General features: G+C 43.5%; 1 protein-coding gene across 1 annotated transcript in view; it reads left to right on the top strand.

Moving 5' to 3' along the window:
• LOC126521689 (sodium-dependent nutrient amino acid transporter 1-like) overlaps positions 1 to 17266 on the top strand; it is a 33691-nt gene extending 16425 nt beyond the window's left edge. The window contains exons 5-16 of the mRNA XM_055065953.1: positions 116 to 279; positions 2584 to 2642; positions 4541 to 4673; positions 5840 to 5974; positions 6991 to 7094; positions 8016 to 8149; positions 8870 to 8985; positions 11088 to 11216; positions 13295 to 13394; positions 14538 to 14638; positions 15294 to 15452; positions 16418 to 17266. Coding sequence (XP_054921928.1) covers positions 116 to 279; positions 2584 to 2642; positions 4541 to 4673; positions 5840 to 5974; positions 6991 to 7094; positions 8016 to 8149; positions 8870 to 8985; positions 11088 to 11216; positions 13295 to 13394; positions 14538 to 14638; positions 15294 to 15452; positions 16418 to 16606 — 1523 coding nt within the window. The 3' untranslated portion in view covers positions 16607 to 17266. The remainder of the gene's footprint in view (positions 1 to 115; positions 280 to 2583; positions 2643 to 4540; positions 4674 to 5839; positions 5975 to 6990; positions 7095 to 8015; positions 8150 to 8869; positions 8986 to 11087; positions 11217 to 13294; positions 13395 to 14537; positions 14639 to 15293; positions 15453 to 16417) is intronic.
• The last annotated feature ends 5541 nt before the right edge of the window (positions 17267 to 22807 follow it).

The raw sequence follows: 22807 nt of genomic DNA, 5'->3' as shown, positions 1-22807 counted from the left end.
GAGCATGACACCATTCCTCTTGCCGGCGGCCTGCGCACGCGTTTTATCGTCCCCACCCGGTGGCGAAGGAACTGAGCGCCGCCTCATTCTCGCTTCTCTCTCTCTCCCTGCCCAGGCATCGGTGTTGCGCAGCTGTTCTCCACGTTCTACGTCACCGTGTCGTACAACTACATCATGGCCCTGTGCCTCTTCTATCTGTTCGCGTCCTTCCAAAGTTACTTGCCCTGGTCTCGGTGCGACGGCGACTGGAGCGACGCCACGTGCGTGGACTCATTCAGGGTGAGTGTGCAAAGAGAGAGAGAGAGAGAGAGAGAGAGAGAGAAAGGAAACGTTGTATTATTGATTGAAATGTCATCGTTATGATGATCTGGCAGCTAAGTTCACTGCAGTGGTAGTGTCGTTCCTAATGTATTTATAATTTTTATTTTTAGTTACTTATTCTGCGGAAAGGGACAGTGTCCTAACAAGATAGGGAGAAAGTCACCTAGGTACGCGACAACAGTGCTTGTGATATGGATAACTTGCACTAACTAAATTCATCGCTCTGTTCAATGAAGTTCCGATGACGAGGAGGTGCTTCGAGCGGTGCATGACTGGTTGCGCAACTAAATGAAAGCACTGTTTTTTCCTCAGTAACTTAAGCATTTTATAGCTGTTGCAATCTCGCAGTGAGCGTGGGTTATATTATGTAGAAAATGAATTCTTAAGCATTTCTCATTTGCCCAATTCAGTATTTTTAAGGAAGTAATTTGAGGTTGAGGTTTAAGAGGGAGCTCTAGCTCGGGCTGCCATGGTTCGGGCCCAACTCCGACGCAGCCTATTCAAATACATCTAAAATTCAAAAAAAAGAAAGACATTTTCTCAGATAACCCCTGGATCGATTTTAACGAAATTTGTTGCATTTGAGATAAAACGTTAAATTCTAGTGACTGTTGGAAGCTGAATTTCGATTGAGACTTGAATATTGTTACAAGAACTTTCAAAAATACGAAAGTTTGAAAATATAGAAGCACGACATTTACGAATTAATAGTTCTGTATTAAGATCAGATATCGTGGTTCTGTAAACGGCAACCATTAGACCACTGAAAGCGCACAAATTTGATACGTCATTTTAAATCTTACGTGAATTTGTTACATTGTGTACCAGGCTTCTGCAAAAGCTGTGTTTCCACATTACTAAATTTTTTCAGATTCATGTGTAACATACCAATTTTGTCCGCTTTAGATGTACTATTACATGCAATTCACAGAATTGTGGTATCGTTTTTCATTGCTGAGTTAGAGAGTTGTAAACTTGATAGTTTCGTTCCCTGAAAATTTTCTATTTTTGCCAATTCCTAATAAAAGGTTGACAAATTAAATCCGAAATTCGAAAGCGGCCGTGACTAGATTTCAAGTTTTTCTTTTAGATGCAGCAAATTTCACCAAATTTGGTGCAGTGGTTGCCGAGAAAAAACGAATTCTCATTTTACATGTATTTGGCACCCGCTCTAAAGCTTCCTCTTAAAGTGAATATTTATTCAGTATGGTGTCCGCAACGTCACGTATAACGTCACACATAACTCATTAACTGAAACTCGACACAATTCGTCCCCCCTTATCACGTTTTTCAGTCACTGGTGCCGCTTTGTCACGTCTAGAAGACCACCGGTAATCATTCCACGGTATACTCATGGCGCCGCCGGCCGTGTCTACAACTTTCTTGAAGTTCTGCTGGGAAATCGTCAAATTTAGTTCATGCCGTAGTGCTTGCGTCCTCATTACACTGGGTGTCTTTTTCTTTTTTTTTAGATAATCAATAATTTTTAAGCATCATCTGTGACAGATCGCGTAACTGTATTTCTTGAGCTGGATTACTCGACGTGGGCGGACGCTACTTGCAATAGAAATCGAGATGCTTAATCGACTGTTATTTTAATTCACGAACTAATTTTTAAATTAACTATACTTTACGGCACATATTGCCATTCGCGAAATGTAGAAGGTCAGTTTGGAAGGCATATCCACTTAGAAGGAATTCTAAGGATCGCTCGGGTTTCGAGATATGCTCTGTGAAACTTGCTGTGCAAACGCACTGCTGTTCCACTTACTTTGTAAAGCAAACGCTGTTTTATGCCTTCAAGCGCAAGAGCAACTGGAACGCACACACATTTGGTCGCACACTTTGGGAATGAACATGTCGAAACTGCAGTGATCCTGAAAATTATTTTATGTGGATGCTACTTGCGAACTCACCGGCTGGAATTAGCACATTGCAATATGTGCCGTCAAGTAATTAATCGAAACGTTAATTATGGTAAATGCTTGTTATTACTCTGCTATGTGTTTTTACTTCTCTTGCAAATAATCTCCGCCTCTTCATGCAATCCAGTTGAATTACTAAAGTTTTGCCTTCTGCTACAGGTGATTATTAAAGGTTGTGTACTGTATAAAAAAAAGGAAAAAAAAGAAAGAAAGAAAATAAAGCCCGGTATATTGCAGTACCATCAAGCCCGAACGTCCCTATATCAAAAAATACTCTTGTACGTAAGTACGCCCTCACCTTATTGTTGATCCCAGCTATACTTTCTTTTCCTTGCAGGACTTAAGGAACATGTCGAACATCACGAATGCAGCGTCTGCTCCGGAGCAATATTTTCAGTATGTATAACAAGGTAACTTGAAGTGTTTCTTCGAAAGAAATGTTCAAGTTACACTTTCAGTTTGAGAACGCTCATTTTTCTAGGCCATTAATCAATGCAACGAGCCGTTATCAGTGTTGACGTTTATCGGCAACAAGTTTCAAAGCTAAACGGCTTCTTGCTGATACAGCGTTTGTATGCGTGCGTGCGTGAGTTAGTGATAAGTGAGTGTTTGACAGCTTGAGTGAGGACTTGGCGTAGGTAAACAGCGTCATATTGAGCATGCTGGAGTCAGAACAATATAGCGAAAGGACGAAGACAAGATACAAATAACAGCCGAGCCGATATCTAGCACGCGTTCGAAAAGCAGACGGTCGGTTTCGCCTCACGTGATTGGCCTATATTGGCCTAGGCCGCGATATCGGCGCGGCATGGCCAATCGCGTGCGACTAAACTGGACGTCAGCTTTTCGACCGCTGGCAGGATGGCGGCCCTACGACTATATTGCAGCTGTTTACAGCACGTGTCCCGGCTTTTGTTACATCATGCAATGAAAAAAAAAGAGGAGAAAAAAAAGCTACGTGAGCAGGAACACGTTGCTGCATACCACCGAATAAAGCGGCTTTTGTCGCGTCACACTGAAGGACAACTCACTCTGTCGAACTAGGAATTTCAGTTTGCTTCCGGGTGATGTGACGCGGCGACAGCTGTTTGGTTTCGTTGAATGCTGCATTGTACTCTTCGTTTTTTATATGTTATCAGCATGTTCCGTATGAAGTCCAAGTGCGATGACATCGCCGTCGCGCGCTGAATGCTGCGTGTGCGAGTGAGAGCGTGCGAGCGTAAGCCGGCGATGGTGGCTCGATCTCGCGCGCACAAGGGAGGAAAGCGGAGAGGTAGCACGTCGTCTTCCATCGTGCAAAAGGCACCAGGGAGCGGGGTCGGAGAGGTGGTGGTGGTGGGGGAAGGGGGGCATATTACTTCGGCGGCAACTGCGTTATAGCGCGGTCACGCGGCCTTTATCTTGACAGCGATCTGCGATGGGGACAGAGCGCGCCGAGTGCAAATAGCTTCGCGGCGCTGCGTTCTCGCCGCTTGGTTCTCGCGTTGAAGCTTAAAGGCAGCACGAAGATCAAATCGCTCGCTGCTGCTGCCGCGCTTCCTCACTCCAGCGTTTTGACGGCGAGTGTGCGCAGTCATCGAATGAGAATATGTTCATGTTTGCTTGTAGCGCGTGACACCACGCTTGTTAGTTAGGTTAGCAAGCAAAAGATTACAAGTTCATACGAACTACTATCCTTAATTTCTATAGCCGTCTACTAATTTGCTATCGCAATCATTCACCTTTCCGGTGAAACTCCAACTCTTTTTCATTCACTTCTGCTGCACGGTGATACAGCAGCTAAGACGAGCGCCAGAAGCTTCAGCCGGTAGTAGCGCATTGTTTTGGTCCTTTCACTGCTTTGTCGTGCGTGCTAAATGTGCTTTTTTCTTTACTATATGCCTCGAGAAATTTCGCAACAAACCGTCTTCTTATAAAGGGAGACACGACGGAATGACAGTTTGGCTTAAAATAGGCTTAAAACCTACTCGTTCGCGCCTTTGTTCTTATATTGCGTTCTTCTTGTTTTTCTATTCTTATTGCGTTCAACGTTACTGTTTTCGTTCGTAGCAAACTACTTAGATGGCAAGAAGCGCTTATGTCATGTCCTGGTTAACCGTGTGTTGCAGTGTGTCGTAACGCACTTTATTGTGCATGTATATTCGACGAAATTTTCCTGGTATGCTTATGGTAATACATAATGTTCGGTGAATATACATTTTCAACGTAATGACTTGAAAGACAATTCATGGGAGCCACGTACGCCCTTGTTCGCGACCAAGCAAAGTTGTTTTACTATAAAATTTCCCTCGCAGGAAGTACGTGCTTCGTGACTCTGGGGGATTTACTCTGCCTTCAACGCTGGACTGGCGTATGGCGTTGTGCTTTCTTCTAGCCTGGATCTGCGAGGCACTGTCCACGTACAAGGGCATTCGTTCGGTTGGCAAGGTGAGGCGCTAGCTTGGTGCACATGCTACTTGAATGCCTCGTCTATCGTGACTAGTCATGTTGTTTTGAGTGCCAAATGGACCTGATATCTTACTTTCCGCTGACGTTACCTATAGCACGTTAGGCCCTATACCCGACCCTTCGAAACAGCGTCGGGTCTGTGATATATTGTCGCGCTATCGGAAATTAGCCCTTTCTCGGAAAACTTTAAAGAAGGTTCACTTTATGTTACAAAAAAGTCTGAATTCACCACCCCCACCCCTCCACCCTCCAGCTCAATTGTTAATATATTTATTTCGTTAAATCACGCATTTCATATTTTTTCGTCTTTTTTTTCTCTTCTCTGCCATACTTATCTCCTTCCCCCTTCCTTTGCAGAGTGGCATGCCAGTGGTTGTACACACGCCGGCAAAGCACTCAGCCTTAATAAATATCTTCCCCCTCTCTTCTCTCTATCACCCGAATGATCGGCTAGCCTACAGAAGGCCTGGACTAAAGGCCTCTTGCTTTCCAGCTAATGTGCAATCTGGTCCATTGTTCAAGGGAGCACCGAATTTATACTACGACGATAATTGCAGCTCATACCTTATACGGAGCTGACGACTTTATAAAGCATTTATTTCCAATGAAATTGAACAAGCATTACAATTGTGTTGGCTTGAATATTAATTACCGTAATTGCTTCAAGCGTGATCACAACTCCTTTAAGATTTTCTAACGCTGACTACGTCAGCTCATAGCAGCTCCAGTGTTTAGCAAGATAGCGCAATAACCAGCGTCTGAGATGAAATAAACGCATTATATGCCGAATTGTGAAGCGCTATCTTCGTATCAACCTATTTCGCTTAATGAACCCAAAAAATTCAGCGCCTAACCGAATGCAACGCAGGAAACGTTGCGAAAGGTATGCACATAGTGCAGTCATAGAAGTCTGACTCTGCGCACTTCGCAGTTCACTTGTTTTTCTCCTAAAAAAATGTTTTATTATTGGAAAGCTAAAAGACGTGACAGTTTATGATGCCACAATCCGTGGCAGAACGTGTGAGACGTAGGAAAATATAGATAACCTCCTCGAACGAGCTAAAGATAGTTCTTACCGCGGTTCGCAATTGCGCGGTGTAAAGTAAATCCTGAATGATTTTTCGGTATCTGTTTTCTTCCCCAAGGTGGTGTACCTGACGTCTACGATGCCGTACGTGGTGATGGTCTCGCTGCTAATCATCACGTGCCTGCAGGACGGAGCCTTCAACGGCATCAAGGCCTTCTTCGTTCCGCACTGGGAAAAGATCTGGGAGATCGAGGTATGGCGGCGTTTATGTTCGGCGCATCGTTCTTGGAGAGTGCCATGTCGCAAAGAGCGTGGATGCTTGCACACTTCAAGTGTCAGGAGAGTAAGGTCACATTTGGGGGAACATTTTCGTGGTTTGACTTAGTGTTATTACGAGGAAAAGGAGGACGCATAACGATGCCGTCGCGCCCTGCATTTGATGACTCGAACGAGCTCACAAACAGCTGTACGAGCTGATAATATTGGAAGTCGGCAGTATTGCGAGTTAGATCGCCTACGTCATGTACCATTGCAGTTGTAGAGGTACATGTAGATCCTTGTGATCTACTGGCAAGTTCCTGTATGCTTCGCTCGTTTGTCGTTCACCTCTTCATCAGTAATACTGTATCGTATCGACATTGTTATAAAAACGCCCTACAGAAAGGCCTTTCCCATATAACACGAGAATGTGACGTTGCCGGTATTAAGTTAAACGACAGGTTAGCTGAAAAGAAAGATTATGCAGGAGCAATGCCGCTAAGTATCTTTGAAATTGATGGCAGAAATCTGTGAAAATGCCGAGGCAGTCAGGTTTCATTGCGACTGTCGAATAGGTGATGCTAAACAATAGGAGGGTGTTGAAGTGCAGAGCGCATAAAATGAGCGCACCTTAGAGTTTGCAGATGCCTAACGGTGTCAAGCAAATGTTTTGTGTGCTTACACCGACGTGCTCGATTTGCAACTTTTTTGTCAAGCCCAACCAGTTCCGTAATTCCACATAAATGCTCGCTGAACTGAAAGTGGAATATACTTAAAATCCTCTTTTTCAGCTGGCAATCTTTTCTTTTTTTCGTAATATTACTTTCACCACCACAAATGCCAACTTGTAATTACGAGACCAAACTTTCAGCGCTCGCGCAATAAAGTGAAAGAGAATGTTGATGGCAATGCTTCAAATGAAGTCATTACGCTTAAACAAACAAAACAAACCAAAACAAAACAAAAAGAAGCTCGACGAAACGATGTATTTCCTGTCACTCTTCTTGACAGGTATGGTTCAAGGCCTGTGAGCAGTCGTTTTTCTCGCTGACGACGGCGTTCGGCCATCTCATTATGTACGCCAGCTACAACGACTTCAGGCACCAAGTGGGAAGGTGAGTCCATCGTACAGCACCCTTTTAATCAACCGAGCCACCGAGAACTGCTTATTCGACAGGTTTGCCAAGGGATATACTCTCGGGGGTATATATTAGCACGCAGTGGAAGAAAAAAGTCTTTAGTATGCAGGAGTAGGAAGAGCTTCCCGGCCCACTCTGTTCTTTCCTACTCCATCCTACTAATCACTTGTTTTCACGTTGCGCTTGTATGTGCCCTCTAGGCTTCTACTCAAATAAATTTCTAATACATTGAGCCCCTTCTATGACGTTTACGCTTCTTTCCACATCAACCATTTGTGTCATGTCATGCAGTCAGTGTGTCGGTCGAAAGAAATTAGCGCTCGCTCTGTTATTCCTACTCCCTCCTACCAAAGTCACTGTTTCCACGTCGCGTCTAATGTGTACCACTTAGATTTCAACCAACTTGTCCTGCAACGTATTCTACCCTACAACACATTCTCGTATGTGTTTTCCACAGACAAATATGAAGATAAAGAAAAAAAGATAAGAAAGGAAAGGCGAATAAACATGACGACAACGCTTTTCCGTTACATATATTCAAATATCCCTTTTATACTCGAGCTCTGGACGCAGTTTAATGGATCAACAGTTGTTGCAGTCGTGGACTTCAATCATGCTGTAGTCAATTAACGCAGCGCCTTCATCTCCTCATTTTGACTGTTCCACAGGGTCTGAAGCTAAACAAAGGGGATACTGGGATGTCCAATAAAAAAATATAACAAGAATTTTTAACTGAGGTCGTTGTGTGCCAACTTATTGGCATCCAACTCTCTCTTATATTTTGATCGAAACGTTCGAAAGTACTATAGGGATTTATATACGCGTAGAAATTTTTGCTTTCCTCATTTATGCGCATATTTTTTTGTTCAAAGATGATGCCTTTACATTGTCCTACAGAGATGCCTTCTTCATCAGCATTGCTGACACCATGACGAGCATCTTGGCAGGCTGCGTTGTGTTCGCCACGTTGGGATCACTTGCTCACGACCTCAACACTGATGACATCTCGCAGGTGCTGAAAGGTGAATCCGGTAAGTACGGTAATATAGACTCGGTATTCCTTTCGATGGTTTGGCACCTTAACGCTGTGCGTCTACTGTTTCAGTTTCTAATAGACACGAGTGAGACCTTTTGTTACATTGTTTCGAATATTTTGATTCATACTAGCCCGTTTCACTTAGCTTTACCGCTTCGCCCAGTCAGTTTTGAATGTTATTGTCAAATTCCTAGCTTTGAAGTTACAGTCGACCAGGTTTTTAGACATTGGTCTGATTTCCATCGCAAGGTGCTTCTTGAAAGCTGTCGTTCCAGGCCTCGTATTCACGCGAATTCATACTGTTTTGTTTGCGGCCAGTCTTCAGGCTGAACACTTGACGCACCTGATTTTTATTTTTTCTTAGAAACGCGAATTTTTCAGTGGCAATGTTTTCCGTGTTTCTGATCATGTTAACCAAAATACCAACGTTTTCTCACCAAATACCAACATAGCTTAACGTTTTCTTTAACAGCATGTAATGTAACTGCGAGCCAACAGTTTGTTCGTGGTAAGTTGGAGGTGGCTTATTGAAAATGCTCTGGTTGAACGGCGGCCATGCGAAGGAAAGGGTGTCCTGCACATCGACATTTCTTTCTTTAATTCGGGCGCTGAAGGAAGTTTGTGCCAATTAGAATTTCTTTTTACTTAGTACTGGCTGTTGATTACATGTCACTGAATTACATATTTAATGATTGCGTCACTTGATTGTGCGCAGATCTGGGCCTGGCCTTCGTCACGTACCCTGAAGCACTGAGCAGAATCTCCTTCGTGCCTCAGCTCTGGTCCGTCCTGTTCTTCCTAATGCTGTTCCTACTTGGGCTCGGCACGGGCGTAAGTGAACGGTAGCTTTTCGCTAATGTGAACCAGCATAGTGCCAAGTTTTTCGGAGAAGTTGGCGCGAAGTTACTTCGATATACATATAGGGATCATCAGTTGTCGAGCAGGGGCTGTCTCAGGCGAAGCTTTTTCGGCAGATTTGATCGCTTGAAGTGTCCATCTTCGCGTGATCATCTGTCTTATTTCGATTCAATATACGTTTGTGCTTCTATAGCTAAATATAAACACACCAACAAAAAGTTGGAATAAAGAACGAAACTTGTTAAAAAGACGCTTTTGTCTCAGGGCATAGTCATCATGATCGCAATATCCTAGAGCGCCAAAAGAAGGCAAAGTTGTATGCTAACCATTTCTAAAGACGAAGTGGTGGGCTAGTTGGTTATATATGTCTACTTGAACACAGTGCACAATAAATCGACAAGGGCTGATAGAGTAGCGACACCACAAGGCTCTCTTGGTGTCGTTACTCAGTCAATTCCTGTCGATTTATTGTGCTCTGTGTTCAACTAACCATTTCTGTTTCTCCCAACAGTCAAACAATAGAACAGGCTGACTAACGAGCAAATGCATTGCACAGATGAAGTTGTTTTGTATTCCTTGTTGTATTCATGTTGTATTCGTTGTTGTATTCGTATAAGATGCCGCGTCTCCGGTATTTCGTAAATGGTAATGTAGTTCACAGACTGTCTAAAGAGTTACGGAATACCGTGTTCCTGGAGACGTAGACGAGAGCAGGCGCGTTGGTGGTGCCATCTTGTGGCGCACATCTTAATTAGAAAGAACATAGAGCTATTAATATATTTTGGCCAATACCATATTCTACTTAGCTGCTCGTGTAAACCGCTGGCAGCGACACAGCTGTTAACATGCAGTCCGTTTTTGCTTCTTTCTTTCTTTTGACGAGAACATCCATGCTACGAGAAAACATTCTAAACGTTTTTTTAAAATTATTATTGGACAGAGCGTCACAAGATGTCGCAACCAGCATTGCAACTGCCTTGCACGTATACATTACCTCTGTTTATTTGTAAAGGCTTATACTTATGTAGATAAGTTAAAACTCTCTACTATTTCTTTAGTCCTACATGTTCACTTTAGAGAGCTTTTGCTAGTCCGTATACATATTGCAGTTGTCGGAATACCGGGTTATGGGATGTGTAGGTTTCCGCAGTCGAGTTGGTGGGGCCATCTTCTGGGGCAGAAGATGCAGAGGAGTCTTATGCGTTCCACAAAATAGATGCCATTTAGTAAGCTTCACCAAAATACGTATTTGTACAGCAGTGAAGCATTTTTATATAAACTCTGCGTTGCAGCGAAACATGCTGCTAGTGCGCAATAACTCGTGATTTATGAGAAATTGGCAGTGGTTTTATATTCGTTCCGTGTAGGCAGATATGCTTCAGTTAGTTTCACAGTAATACAGATTCGTATAACAGGGAAGAATTTTGCTTTAGTGTGTTATTGCGGTGAAGCACGCTGACGGTACCTAATAAGTAACAACCGATCAATTACAAGAAAATGTAGCGCGCAGCGTGTGCCAGACACACAGTGTATTGCGTTGAAACATACCGATAGTGGAAAGAGCGACCAAGCAGTGAAGTATACTAAAATTGAGAAGGGTGAACATGGCATGTACGGTTACATTGCATTCCTGAATTACTTAATAAATAAATTCATGCAAGAAGCTTTATTGTTATACTTGTCTATAATTTCAGCGAAGCCTACTAAAGCGAACCCACCATTATTGAGCGCATACGAGGCCCTTGAAAGCCTTATTGCAGCGCCAATTGTGTTTGCGCCCTTTCCATATTGCGTGTTTCTTCTTTGCCCATGCTTTTTTTTTTTACACACTGCCATATTCTACTTAACTGCTCCTGTAAAAGGCGGCAGTGGTATAATCCCTAACGCGATGTCCTTTACAAATGTTCTCAGATGAGAATACCCATGTAACACAAAAACGATTGTAACATGTTGTTGTTGGATAAAGCGTCACAATATGTAGTCAGCCTTGTCCTCCGGTAACTTGGTATTACGTGAAGTGTAATACGTACACAGACAAGCTAAAAACTCCTGATTAATGCATTTATTTTACATAGGTCGGCGACGTCCAGGCTGTAACCACAGTCCTCACCGACCAGTTTCCCGCGCTCACGAAGTGGAGGAGTCACATCGCGGTCTTCTTCTGCGCCGTCTGCTTCGGCACGGGTCTCATTCTGTGCACCGACGTACGTCGCGAATTGCCTTTTCCGGCTTACACTTGTCAGTCCTCTTCTTCGCGCGTGTTCCTTGGGTTGAGAGACAAACACGGCGAGAAATATGGTTATGTAAACGAAAGATGCCGCTAAACCATGGATGTCTGTGCGAGCTGTCACGAGTATACACTCATTCACGTTCATCACTATTGTCTTCTTCGATCAACATGAACGCTGACGACTGAGGGAATTCGAAGCTTGTGTGAAAATGGTTGCAGTTAATTTGGGATGTTGATTACGAATCACTTCGTTAAGGAGAGGGTAAGGGAAGAAACTAGCGTTGCAATATACGCATACGTTGATGTAGTTGTGTAATCATACTCTGGGGATCTTATCTTCCTATAAAGGAGTACTGACGGACATCTTCGAAAATGCAGGAGCTCCACACATTTCTAGCTTCTAAAGCGGTGACATTCATCAAGTATGATGGTTGGAAAACGCTTACATTTCACTTTGGTACTAAAGCTGGTGCCGAAACGCTGGACCTGGCATCATCGCTATTACTGCGACGTAATGACACAAACCAAACTTTGCAGACGTCTTGTCGCAATAAGGCTAGTTTAGCAATAGACCGACGTTGCTTGCAAAAAAAAAAGAAAAAACAGCGCTAAGCGCGTATCTGTTGGTTGTGCTCGCGTATGCTAGTGGCCGCAGCGATTGCAGCCAAGGAACGAGCCAATGGTGACACCGCGTACGTCATGACGCTTATCCCCTCCTGAGCACCGAAACCAAAACTGGTTCCTACAAACAAGCGTTATAGTAAATTCTTTAAGACAATCTGACGATTTCCAGCATTTTTATAGGGTTAAGAGGGCTTGGTGGCACGCGACGGGTTCTTGCCAAAAAATTATTGTCAGCGACCGTATATCAACTTGAACGCCGTATTGTATGATCACATATCTTTGCCTGGTAAACACGCTGGGAAACACTTTAAAACATGTACCGAACCGGTTTTCCATTCATATTTTATGAAGCTTCATATATCAACCAAGGATGCAATGAGCTTTTTATGTAGTTTGCATGCGAACGTTGGCTAACATTCTGAAGAATGTACCAAAGCGGTTCTTCGCTCTTATTTTATGAAGAATCATTCTTATCAACCAAGGAAATTTTGATATTGAGTATGCAATGAGCTTTTATGTATTTTTCATGTGAATGCTTCGGAACATTCTGTAAAATGTACCACACCGGTTCTCTACTCGTATTTCACGTAGGTTCATTATTATGGGGCAAGGGAAGGCATAGAGCGAGCACGCAAATGAACTTTGTATGTCCTTTGAATATGAACGCTGATAAACATTCTGAAAAAATGTACCAAACCAGTTTGCCACTCGTACTTTATGAAGATAGCATATTATCAACGAAGGGAAGACATATTGAGCATGCAAATGAACTTTATATATAGTTTGTACGTGAACGTTGGAAGCATTCTGAAAATGTTTTCATTCGTTTATACCCCCTTTCCACTTCCCAAGTACAGGGTAGCAAACTGGAGATATTCTCTGATTAACCTCTCTGCTTTCTTTGCTTTTGTATATCTCTCTGTTGTGTTAATGTTTTCGCCCATTTGCCGAACATTATAAAATATGCAATGTTTGTGTGTTTATTTTATATAAATCTTATGCTGCCTAAAAGCTAGTACAGTAACAGCAAGTCCTTTACTTTAGATTTATCTCTCCTTAGAAAATATTTTGTACAATCAGAAAACTTATTTATCCCGCTGGTTCGCCCCCATACGTGGCAGTTAAAAGTGTTTTTGACCATCGAGGGGCTGTGTGAGGTTAGCATCACTTCGAAGAAATAACGTGATGCCACAACAAAGATATATTTCCAACGTGGAGAGGTGTTCGATGACGGCACACTAAAATATTTCGATCACGTGAGTAATAGCGAGTTGCAATTAATACTGGCAAAATAACTCGCTGATTAAATCAAAATGACTAAAGGGGATGATACACGCGTGGCTAGTTGATGTGTACGTGGTTATTACATCGTCTGCTGGAACACGATGCTCACTATGTGTTCTTTTTCGCTCCTCTTGTCTTATCCAGAGCGGAAATGCGATGCGCCTGCTGTTTGACAATTACGGCGTCGGTCAGGCCGTGTTTCTCTACGCTATATTTGAAGTCGTTGGCCTCATGTGGATTTACGGTGAGTACCAAGCACACTCAAGGACTTTATGTCATTAGAACCTTGAATCTTCATTGTTTCAATAGCGCTCGTTTGAAATTGCTTTAATAAAACTAATAACCTGCGTAAGTACGCACGCGGAGGCAACATAAAATTATATGTCTTTTATAGAAACGCAGGTAGTGTATACAAGGAGAACTCGTGATTCAAAGGACTCAGCCAGCGTCAGTCAAAAAAGGTTTTAAAGGTGCTAGTGTTAGCGGGAAGATATGAGAATGCATGAAAACGGAAATTATAGTTTACAAATTATTTAGTGAAGGGAAAAGAAAAGGAGTGTGCAGACATGGCATCGTTTCGTGGGTAATCCTCACCAAAGTGCCAAAAAAAAATTGAAGTAACAAAATGAAAATACAAATTCCACAGAATTTTTGCCTTGAAGTATGGCTTCATTGCTGCACCCTGCAGTAGAGCAGTAAATTTGAATTTACCTTTAGATGTACACTAAAGTGAAGTCACAATTGCTGCGAAGGCGCACACAAGAGCAAAAATTTCTGTATTGCAGTGATGCCGCACATTGATTCACCATAGAGCTGCGGTGAATGCGGTGATGATTAAAGTAGAAAATTTGCTTATCACGTTTTCCTTCGTGCTGACAGTTGTACTGGAATAGGTTTATAAAAATTTGAGTGTTGTTTTGTGCCATCCTTCGCCTGTGTTGTTCGCAATGTGTGCTGGCTCTTTATAATTTCTTTTTTGGTGTTATCATTTTTGGAGTGGTTCTTATGCATGGTCCAACTATGCATAAGAAAGGGTCGCCTACTTAATAGCAACGATGGTTTATAGAAAGTCTCGACAGCTGCTCAAATGGAAGTAACGTGTGTGTTTTTGCGCGTATGCCATTTTGCACAGTGAAATGAATCATACAGTGAATGTAAATATGAAAAATAAAGCACATTTCAAATCCAGAATATGGCGTGCGTCAAGAAATAACAAAAGCCAACTAAACACTCCCTTCTGGAGCTATAAACGCACGTATTCTCTCTTTACAGAATTCCTTGACCATGAAGCCTAGTCTGTAAACCTTCGTTCTATAAAAATGCATGTGAACATTTGCGTCCAATTTGTGCTAGTTTTAATTACAGGTGTTTTGTGCTTCGATTTCAGGTATCAGAAACGTCATCAGGGACTTCGAGTTTATGCTCAACACAAAGATTTCGTGGTTCTGGAAAGTCACTTGGGGATTCATCACGCCCGTGTCTCTTATCGTAAGGAGTTCTCATATTAATCAGTGGTAATACCATTGTCGGTGTGATTGATGACTGGGCGTGTGTTCAGCTAGAACAAGGGCCTCCAGGCCACTTAGTGTTCGACCAACGCTTCAGCAGAGTTATCTAGTCGGCATTTTCTTCCTCAGTGTTACGCAATGTTAAACGTGCTTGCGCCATGCTTAAGCGGATGAAGCGTTCGTCACGGCGCGCACCGGCCTCTAGTGACTTCGCGCTGGTAAAGCCGTATCGATTGGTTGGGTCGATCGGTTAATTGGTCATTCATTCATTCATTCATTCATTCATTCATTCATTCATTCATTCATTCATTCATTCATTCATTCATTCAGTCACTCAACAAATAAATAAATAAATAAATAATCAATCAATCAAGTGACCGATCAATCAAGTGCACGTTATCCTTCACGGCTAAGTAGCTTTGGGGATGCACAGAACGTGACCACAGACACGCCCTCAGCAGCCTAGGAGCTCTTGAGTAAGGGCGCGTCACACGGTAAACGGTTCGATACGTGAACGAAACAGATGCCATACCAGTTTTTTGGCAAGTCGTATTGGCCTCCTTTGGAATCCACTGGCCTCCACTGGACTCTCGTGTAGAGAGGTCGCGTGAGTCACCGTCTCTGAATGCCCGCAGGCCATCTTCATCTACGGCAACGCCACCGAGGGAGGCGCTTCTAGTCTGCCACCGCTTGGACAGACCATAGGCTGGATCATGGCTGCTATCGCCATCGGCCAAGTGCCGTTGTGGATGGCCATCACCTTTGCCAGAGCCCCTGGAACCACCATTTACCAGGTGATAATCCACTTCAGACGAGGTTTTGTAGTCTGTGCGTGTCCGGAGAGCTGACTGCAATGACATTTTTACGGATGCACTCTTCAGCAGTTTGAGAGAATAAAAATATAAATAAGGAAAGCGACCGCGGCGCCCTGCGCATGCGCTAGGTGTGGGTGCAGAAGGGGAATAACAACAAGCCTGTAAATAAAACTACTTAGGTGTCCACCTAGGTGTCCACGCAGACATGCATTGCTCAGCACTGTGCGAGTACGCACGGTAAAGTTTAAATCTCAATAGAAAAGGAGGCAGACGTTTCTTTGCTGAAGTTCCCGTCTTCAACAAGAATTTTATGCTGTCACGTAGCACGATACACATAGTATCTTTTACCTAGGAAAAATCACGTGCTTTCCATAATCATTTATGCACTTCTAATAGCTAGGGTGTAGTTTCCGGAGTCAAAAGCTTGGAAGTCATTACAGAATCACAGCCCGTCGGTAAGTGAGCAGAACACCGTTTTCGTCGACGGCAGCACTAACGCTGGTAGCGCCATCTTGTAACACCACCTCTAACCGCTGCTTCCGAGAAACGTTCTTGGGTCGCGTCATTTCTCTCGAGAAAGTGTTAAAGAAGAGAGAAAATGCAATGTCTGCTAATGATTGATGCTGCGACGCCTTTCCACCAGAATGTAGGCACAACAAGCTCGTTGCAATAATACTTTCTCGTATTCTAGTTGACGACAGTGTCAAAACATGGCGCCACTATCGTTGCTTTTCAATTCTTTGTCACTGCGTTTGGCCTGAAGATATATGGCACCAGGCCGTTTCAAAGGGTATGGCTGCTGCATCATCATCAGCAGCCGCACGTCTGGGTCTGCAATGTTCCGGTATTCCGTAAACTATGATATGTTTACGGTTATCGCGCTCAAACGTTTTATTATTACGTCTCAGTCACATTTGCATCTCGATTTACTTTTCCGATTTCAGAAACTGAAGGCAACGTTCTCGCCCTCCGAGAACTACGGTCCACGCGATCCCATGGTTCGCAGTGCATGGAACGCATGGAAGCAGCAGCAGCTGAAAGCAAGAACAGGACGGTTCGCAGCGCCCTCACAAGCGCCCTACGTCATAAACGGTCAAGTCAACCCGACCTTCACCCCTGACGCGAGCGGTTAACCACCATTCATTCTCATCAAAACTTTCGAGCACAGGGTTTACCAATGTTCTGATTTTACTTGCCGCATGTGCTGGCACATTGACGACGGCCCCGCTGCCTGTTACAGAAATAAACGACACCACTTCGGCACACAACGTAGGCCAATCCGATGCCAACATGTCGCTTGCTCTCGGCGTTTGATACGTGTCACCATCGGGACTCGAACAACAAGCACTTCCGTCGCACTGTCCAGAGGGCATGATCCGCACGAAGTTTACTTCATGACGATGCGTGATTGTTCCTGTTATGCATTCTATCTAGAAGGAATGTTCCAGCCTCAAGCGGATGGTGTCGAAACAGGAGGAAGAAGTGCAGTGGCGGCTTGACTGCAGAAGCAAAGTCTCATCTGTTGGGCTTACAGGATTGGCTAACTGTCCATGGCGGAGAACACGGGCGTCGACTTGTGACGATATCGAAGTGATAAGTAGTGTGCTGAGATGTTGGTACTGTGTTTGCTGTTTAAGCGACAGTAGTGATTGCAACGGATATCTGTGATAAAAACTACGTGGCGAATGGTCGCCACGGAACAGTGATTTTATTGACTTATAGTGCCGTGATGACGTCGATACGCCATTCATTCTCAAATATCGGAAAGCACCAATAAACTGTTTTACATCGTACTGGGTCATTTCTCTCCTTCTACTTCTCTCTCAGAACTATAATTTTTTGAGTGAAATAGAATGACCTGGAAAGTATATAGAGGTCAAAAGTTTGCATTTACCGTTAAATGTGGCGCAACAAACCCGGAAATTTCCTTATTTCCACAGATCTGCTAACTTCAATTCATTTTTTTATCGAAAGTAGCCTGCTTGTCTCCCTACCTATTTGCTTACTTCTTTTTCGTTGATACGCGTTTTATTTACCCATGTGCTGTCCGATCCTTAGTCAATCCCTCATAGCGGGCATTTATTTATATGAACGCGACAAAAGAAGGGCTTATCGGCCTGAAATTTGCCGGTCGAGCTGAGCGAGCGTCGAGTCGGGCTCGATCAGCTCGAATTCACGGGGTAGGTTGACTTAAAGCCCCTTAAACTTCGTAAAGTAGCGACACCCTCCTCCTCCGCCTTCACTCCTCATTTCTCCTCTCTTTCACGCTCCCTCCTCGACCGTGGCGCCGCTTACACTGCTCGAGCGTAGCAACGGCGCCAACATGAGCTCCTCGCCACTCCGTAGACGTTTCTCGAGCAAAAATGGCGCTGATGCACGGCGCGAGGGCCCACGTGATGCTATTAGGCCAATAGCGACGCGGCGTCGGGTTCGGCTAGAGCACGCGAGGAGGAGGCGGCATTCTTCAAAGCGTGGCACTACTTTACGAAGTTTAAGGGGCTTTAGGTTGACTAAGCCCGAGCCACGTGCAAGGCGCATGAAAAGCACGGACGGGTCGGACTGGCGATTCGCAGCCAGCGTCGAATCGAACAGTGCGCGCTGTCTTATTTCTCGCCTTGATGGAGGTTGCTGCAGCGCGCTCGATCCGTCAAGTACGGGCACGTCCAGTCGGGCTGTCCGAGTCCCCCGACTTCTGGCTCTATTCAATCTTGTCAGGTTCATATGTAAGCGAAACCATAGTGGGTACGGGCCGTTACCTGATGTGACCTGCTGTGACCTGCTGTGACCTCATTGCCCAAATCGTGCACCCAATGCGATAGCTCTACAATACATTAACTCTGTTTTGACCTTCAAGGCCGCCTTTGACGCACATTTCGGCTGCCCTCGGAACCTTGTCCATATAATTTCGCCTGCCAGGCACTGCCGCTCAAGCCTTATGCGGCTTTGGCAGGCCTGATTTGTACGCTGTTTTCTTTGTAACTTTATGTAATAATAATAATAATAATAATAATAATAATAATAATAATAATAATAATAATAATAATAATAATAATAATAATTATTATTATTATTATTATTATTATTATTATTATTATTATTATTATTATTATTATTATTATTATTATTATTATTATCACTAAGGATCCGTGACATGACGTACTGAAGTATAAGGATTCGCACCCGCAATAACATTTGTTTGCCAGCCGTCTTTAAACTGCAGTGCTCTACGACTCGTGGCTTTGGGTAATGTTCGTTGATTCCAAGATAAAAATAGATTCTTGGCATTCTTCTTATTTGGAGATACGGTGCATGTATGTGCGCGCACACAGAACCCCGAAAAATGTTAACAAGTAGTTAGTTCGTGCATTGTTAACGGTTTTCCAGCTCCGCCATTTTCATTTCTTTCTTTTCCGCACATTCCGGCTTTCGTACACGTTGACGTAGCATTTATCTGGAAAAGGCGCAGCGGTGTTGTCCTAAGAGTAAAAATTTTTAAATAATAACAGCATTAAAAGAGCTAGCTAAGCATTTCGGCGTGTTACATGGGCGCAACCTGTTCTGTCTATCCGAGACGCAGGTCCAGCGAATAGACAAAAAAAAAAAAAAAACGAGATATTGACTCTACGGATTGCGTTTGCAACACAGCGCTACCGGTCCGCTGTTCGCAGTCAAAACTAGTACTTGATTTAATAATTAACGACATCACGTTCGCGGCCAAACAAATAAGATTATTGACAGCAATAAGCCACATTCAGTACAGTTTCCAAAAACAGAACGATAAAGGGGGATTCAAAATACGCGCCTGCTGCGACGATGGCAGCGTCACCTCTCCGGCGGGAATGAAGTGGCGCGCATCCACCTAAGTGTGGCCTCCGAGCTTAAAGCGAGCAGCGTGCGTAATGTGGAAGTCACGGAGCCTTGCGCAGAAAAAACAGCTTTTTTAGGTCTCTAAGAGAGGGCGTCGCATGTTGAGTTGCGAGAGACAACTCAGAAATACGAACGGAAATAGATGGGAGGCGAGGTTATTTAGGGTGACTGTATGGTGAGGGCCTGAAGGGAGGCGGAGGTTATAAGGAAACAAATTGACTAACAGAAGAACAGCAAAAAAAAAAAAAAAAAAATCTAGGAGACTTGCCAGTGAAGGCTGGTTTTGTGGGCAGCCTTTTGGTACGAGCAATGTACAGGAAGCCGAATCTGAAGGAGTATCGAACAACACAAACTTAAATAAAAAGGAAAGCTTTTATGATAATTCTAAGGGGAGGTTGGAAATCAGAACAGGGCGTATGAGAACGCGTTATTGTAAGAGAATGTTTTCCGATGCTGATGATTCGTGCTAAGAGGCGACTGGGAGATTCTTTGTTATTTAATTAAATATGTCCTTACAGGCTTCGTATGAGGCATTGGGTAAGGGGTGTTACAGTAGTATTAAAAGAGTATATAGGGCATATAACAAAACATAATAGACATACATTATTAATAGGCAGTGGAAAAATGTATACACATCTTATACAAGCATTATATCATTGTACAAAATAACAATGTGACGCGTAGCTAGAATGGGAAAACATGCAATGAAGCAACCTTTATATTTAGTAAAGCAATGAAGGGGGGGCTAGTTGGTTTACGTTCATGATTATATTGCGCTTAGTGTTACACTCACGATTTTAAGTGAAGAACAGGATGTGGACGTACGTAGCGCAATACGTCCACGTGCTGTCCTTCACTTAAAATCATCAGTGTAACACTAAGCGCACTATAATCATGAACCATTATATTGTCGGTAATATGGCTTAGTGTATAAATGAGTGCATGAATGTATGTGAATAACAAACGGGGATGTAGAAGTCGTCTTATGGGGAGATGTAGGGGCGCTGCCGGACTGTACTTAACAGATTTTAATTAATTTGGATAGAACAAACAGGTTAAGAGGATGAGCTTGTGAGCATGTGCATGTGTTTGAAGTGTCATAAAGCTTTACTCTTAAGATTTCATTTTTTTTTTTTTGCTATTCGGGATTCTTCCCTTGTTGACTTTCAAAGGGGATGCTACAGGATGATGATGACGAGGGCGACGCAAACAACAAGGAAGACGACGACGACGACGACGACGACGACGACGACGACGACAACAACAACAGCAGTAACAACAACAACAACAACAACAACAAAAATGTTCGGCAGCATGTTACACTCCTGTAACACGTGAAGGCGAAAGCCTGCTGCACACGTGGTAATGCATTAAGTTATTCGATCGGAGGGGGTCAGTCTTCTTGCAAGACATAACGAACCGCAGTGTCAAGTAATCGTATGGCGCTCTAGGTCGACCTCCTCGACGACACATGCGAGCGCCTAATGCACTACCTAAGGGTTCTTTCGTTCTTTCTTTAGTTCTCTCTTACCGTTTCGCTTTCTTTCTTTCATTCCCTCGTTCGTTTATTCTTTCTATCCTTCTTCGTTCTTTCTTTCTTTCGTTTCTTCATTCATATTCAGCCGTTGCATCTTTGCTTGCTTGCGGGTGTATGAGCCATTGCAAACAAGCCACTTAAAGCTTTCGTCTTAATAATAATAATAATAATAATAATAATAATAATAATAATAATAATAATAATAATAATAATAATAATAATAATAATAATAATAATAATAATGGAGGACTACGGTGGCACCGTAGTCCTCCATAAAAGAAAGCAACAAGATCCCAATAAATAAGGGCGTCAGGCAGGGAGATACGATCTCTCCAATGCTATTCACAGCGTGCTTACAGGAGGTATTCAGAGACCTGGATTGGGAAGAATTGGGGATAAGAGTTAATGGAGAATACCTTAGTAACTTGCGATTCGCTGATGGTATTGCCTCGCTCAGTAACTCAGGGGACCAACTGCAATGCATGATCACTGACCTGGAGGGGCAAACCAGAAGAGTGGGTCTAAAAATTAATCTGCAGAAAACTAAACTAATGTTTAACAGTCTCGAAAGAGAACATCAGTTTACGATAGGTAGCGAGGCACTGGAAGTGGTAAGGAAATACATCTACTTAGGACGGGTAGTGACTGCGGATCCGGATCATGAGACTGAAATAATCAGAAGAATAAGAATGGGCTGGGATGCGTTTGGCAGGCATACTCAGATCATGAACAGCAGGTTGCCATTATCCCTCAAGAGAAAAGTGTATAACAGCTGTGTCTTACCAGTACTCACATACGGGGCAGAAACCTGGAGGCTTACGAAAAGGGTTCTACTTAAATTGAGGACGACGCAACGAGCTACGGAAAGAAGAATGATAGGTGTAACGTTAAGGGAGAAGAAAAGAGCAGATTGGGTGAGGGAACAAACGCGAGTTAATGACATCTTAGTTGAAATCAAGAAAAAGAAATGGGCATGGGCAGGACATGTAATGAGGAGGTAAGATAACCGATGGTCATTAAGGGTTACGGACTGGATTCCAAGGGAAGGGAAGCGTAGCAGGGGGCGGCAGAAAGTTAGGTGGGCGGATGAGATTAAGTTTGCAGGGACAACATGACCACAATTAGTACGTAACCGGGGTAGTTGGAGAAGTATGGGAGAGGCCTTTGCCCTCCAGTGGGTGTAACCAAGCTGCTGCCGCTGCTGCTGCTGCTGCTGCTGCTGCTGATGATGATGATGATGATGCTGAATAAAGTAACAGCGAGCGACAACAACCACGCTGCAGTAAACATCACTTAGGTTCCAAAAAAATATCTTATTGGTTCCTTTCTCGATGAAACTCCACTTTTAAGCGCTTTTTATGCGTCATCGCAGTCGCCATAGTTAAGCAGCAGCATTTGCTTTTTTTCATTGCAGGGTTCACAACAAACAAATTTCAATGGACTGCGTCAGCACTGCGCTGTACAAAACGTTGCAAGTTAGTTTAGATATTCTGCGCTGTTCCAAATCTGTGGGCTTCCGCTGACGTTCGGTATATATGCATTTCAACATTCGATTCCGTGACCTGTTGATTCCAGTTGGACGCATTTTGTCTCTGTTCAAGTTTTCAGTCTGGGCAACAGCGAATACCGGCGTATTCTCGTATGCGCAAAACGTAGGTATATGTATTTGCACTATTTCATAACTTACCGGAGTCGAAGCTACAAGTTCAAGTCCAGTATGAACGATACGCAGATTCAAGGGGCATCAACGGACCAATGTACCAAACCTTGGCCAGCTACACGATCGTTCCTACGACAGTGACACGACTCTTTTGGCTTACGCATTTGCAGAATGCTACTTGAAAACAGCGTCAGAAATTATCCGAGAGTTCTTTGTGAAAAGCCCAGACAAATAAAAAGCTTCCGCTGCTGGGAATTGTTGTAGGGAGGG

Source organism: Dermacentor andersoni, chromosome 6 (genome assembly GCF_023375885.2).
Source record: "Dermacentor andersoni chromosome 6, qqDerAnde1_hic_scaffold, whole genome shotgun sequence".
Taxonomy (NCBI): Eukaryota; Metazoa; Arthropoda; class Arachnida; order Ixodida; family Ixodidae; genus Dermacentor; species Dermacentor andersoni.
This window is presented reverse-complemented; position numbering and strand designations above follow the sequence as displayed.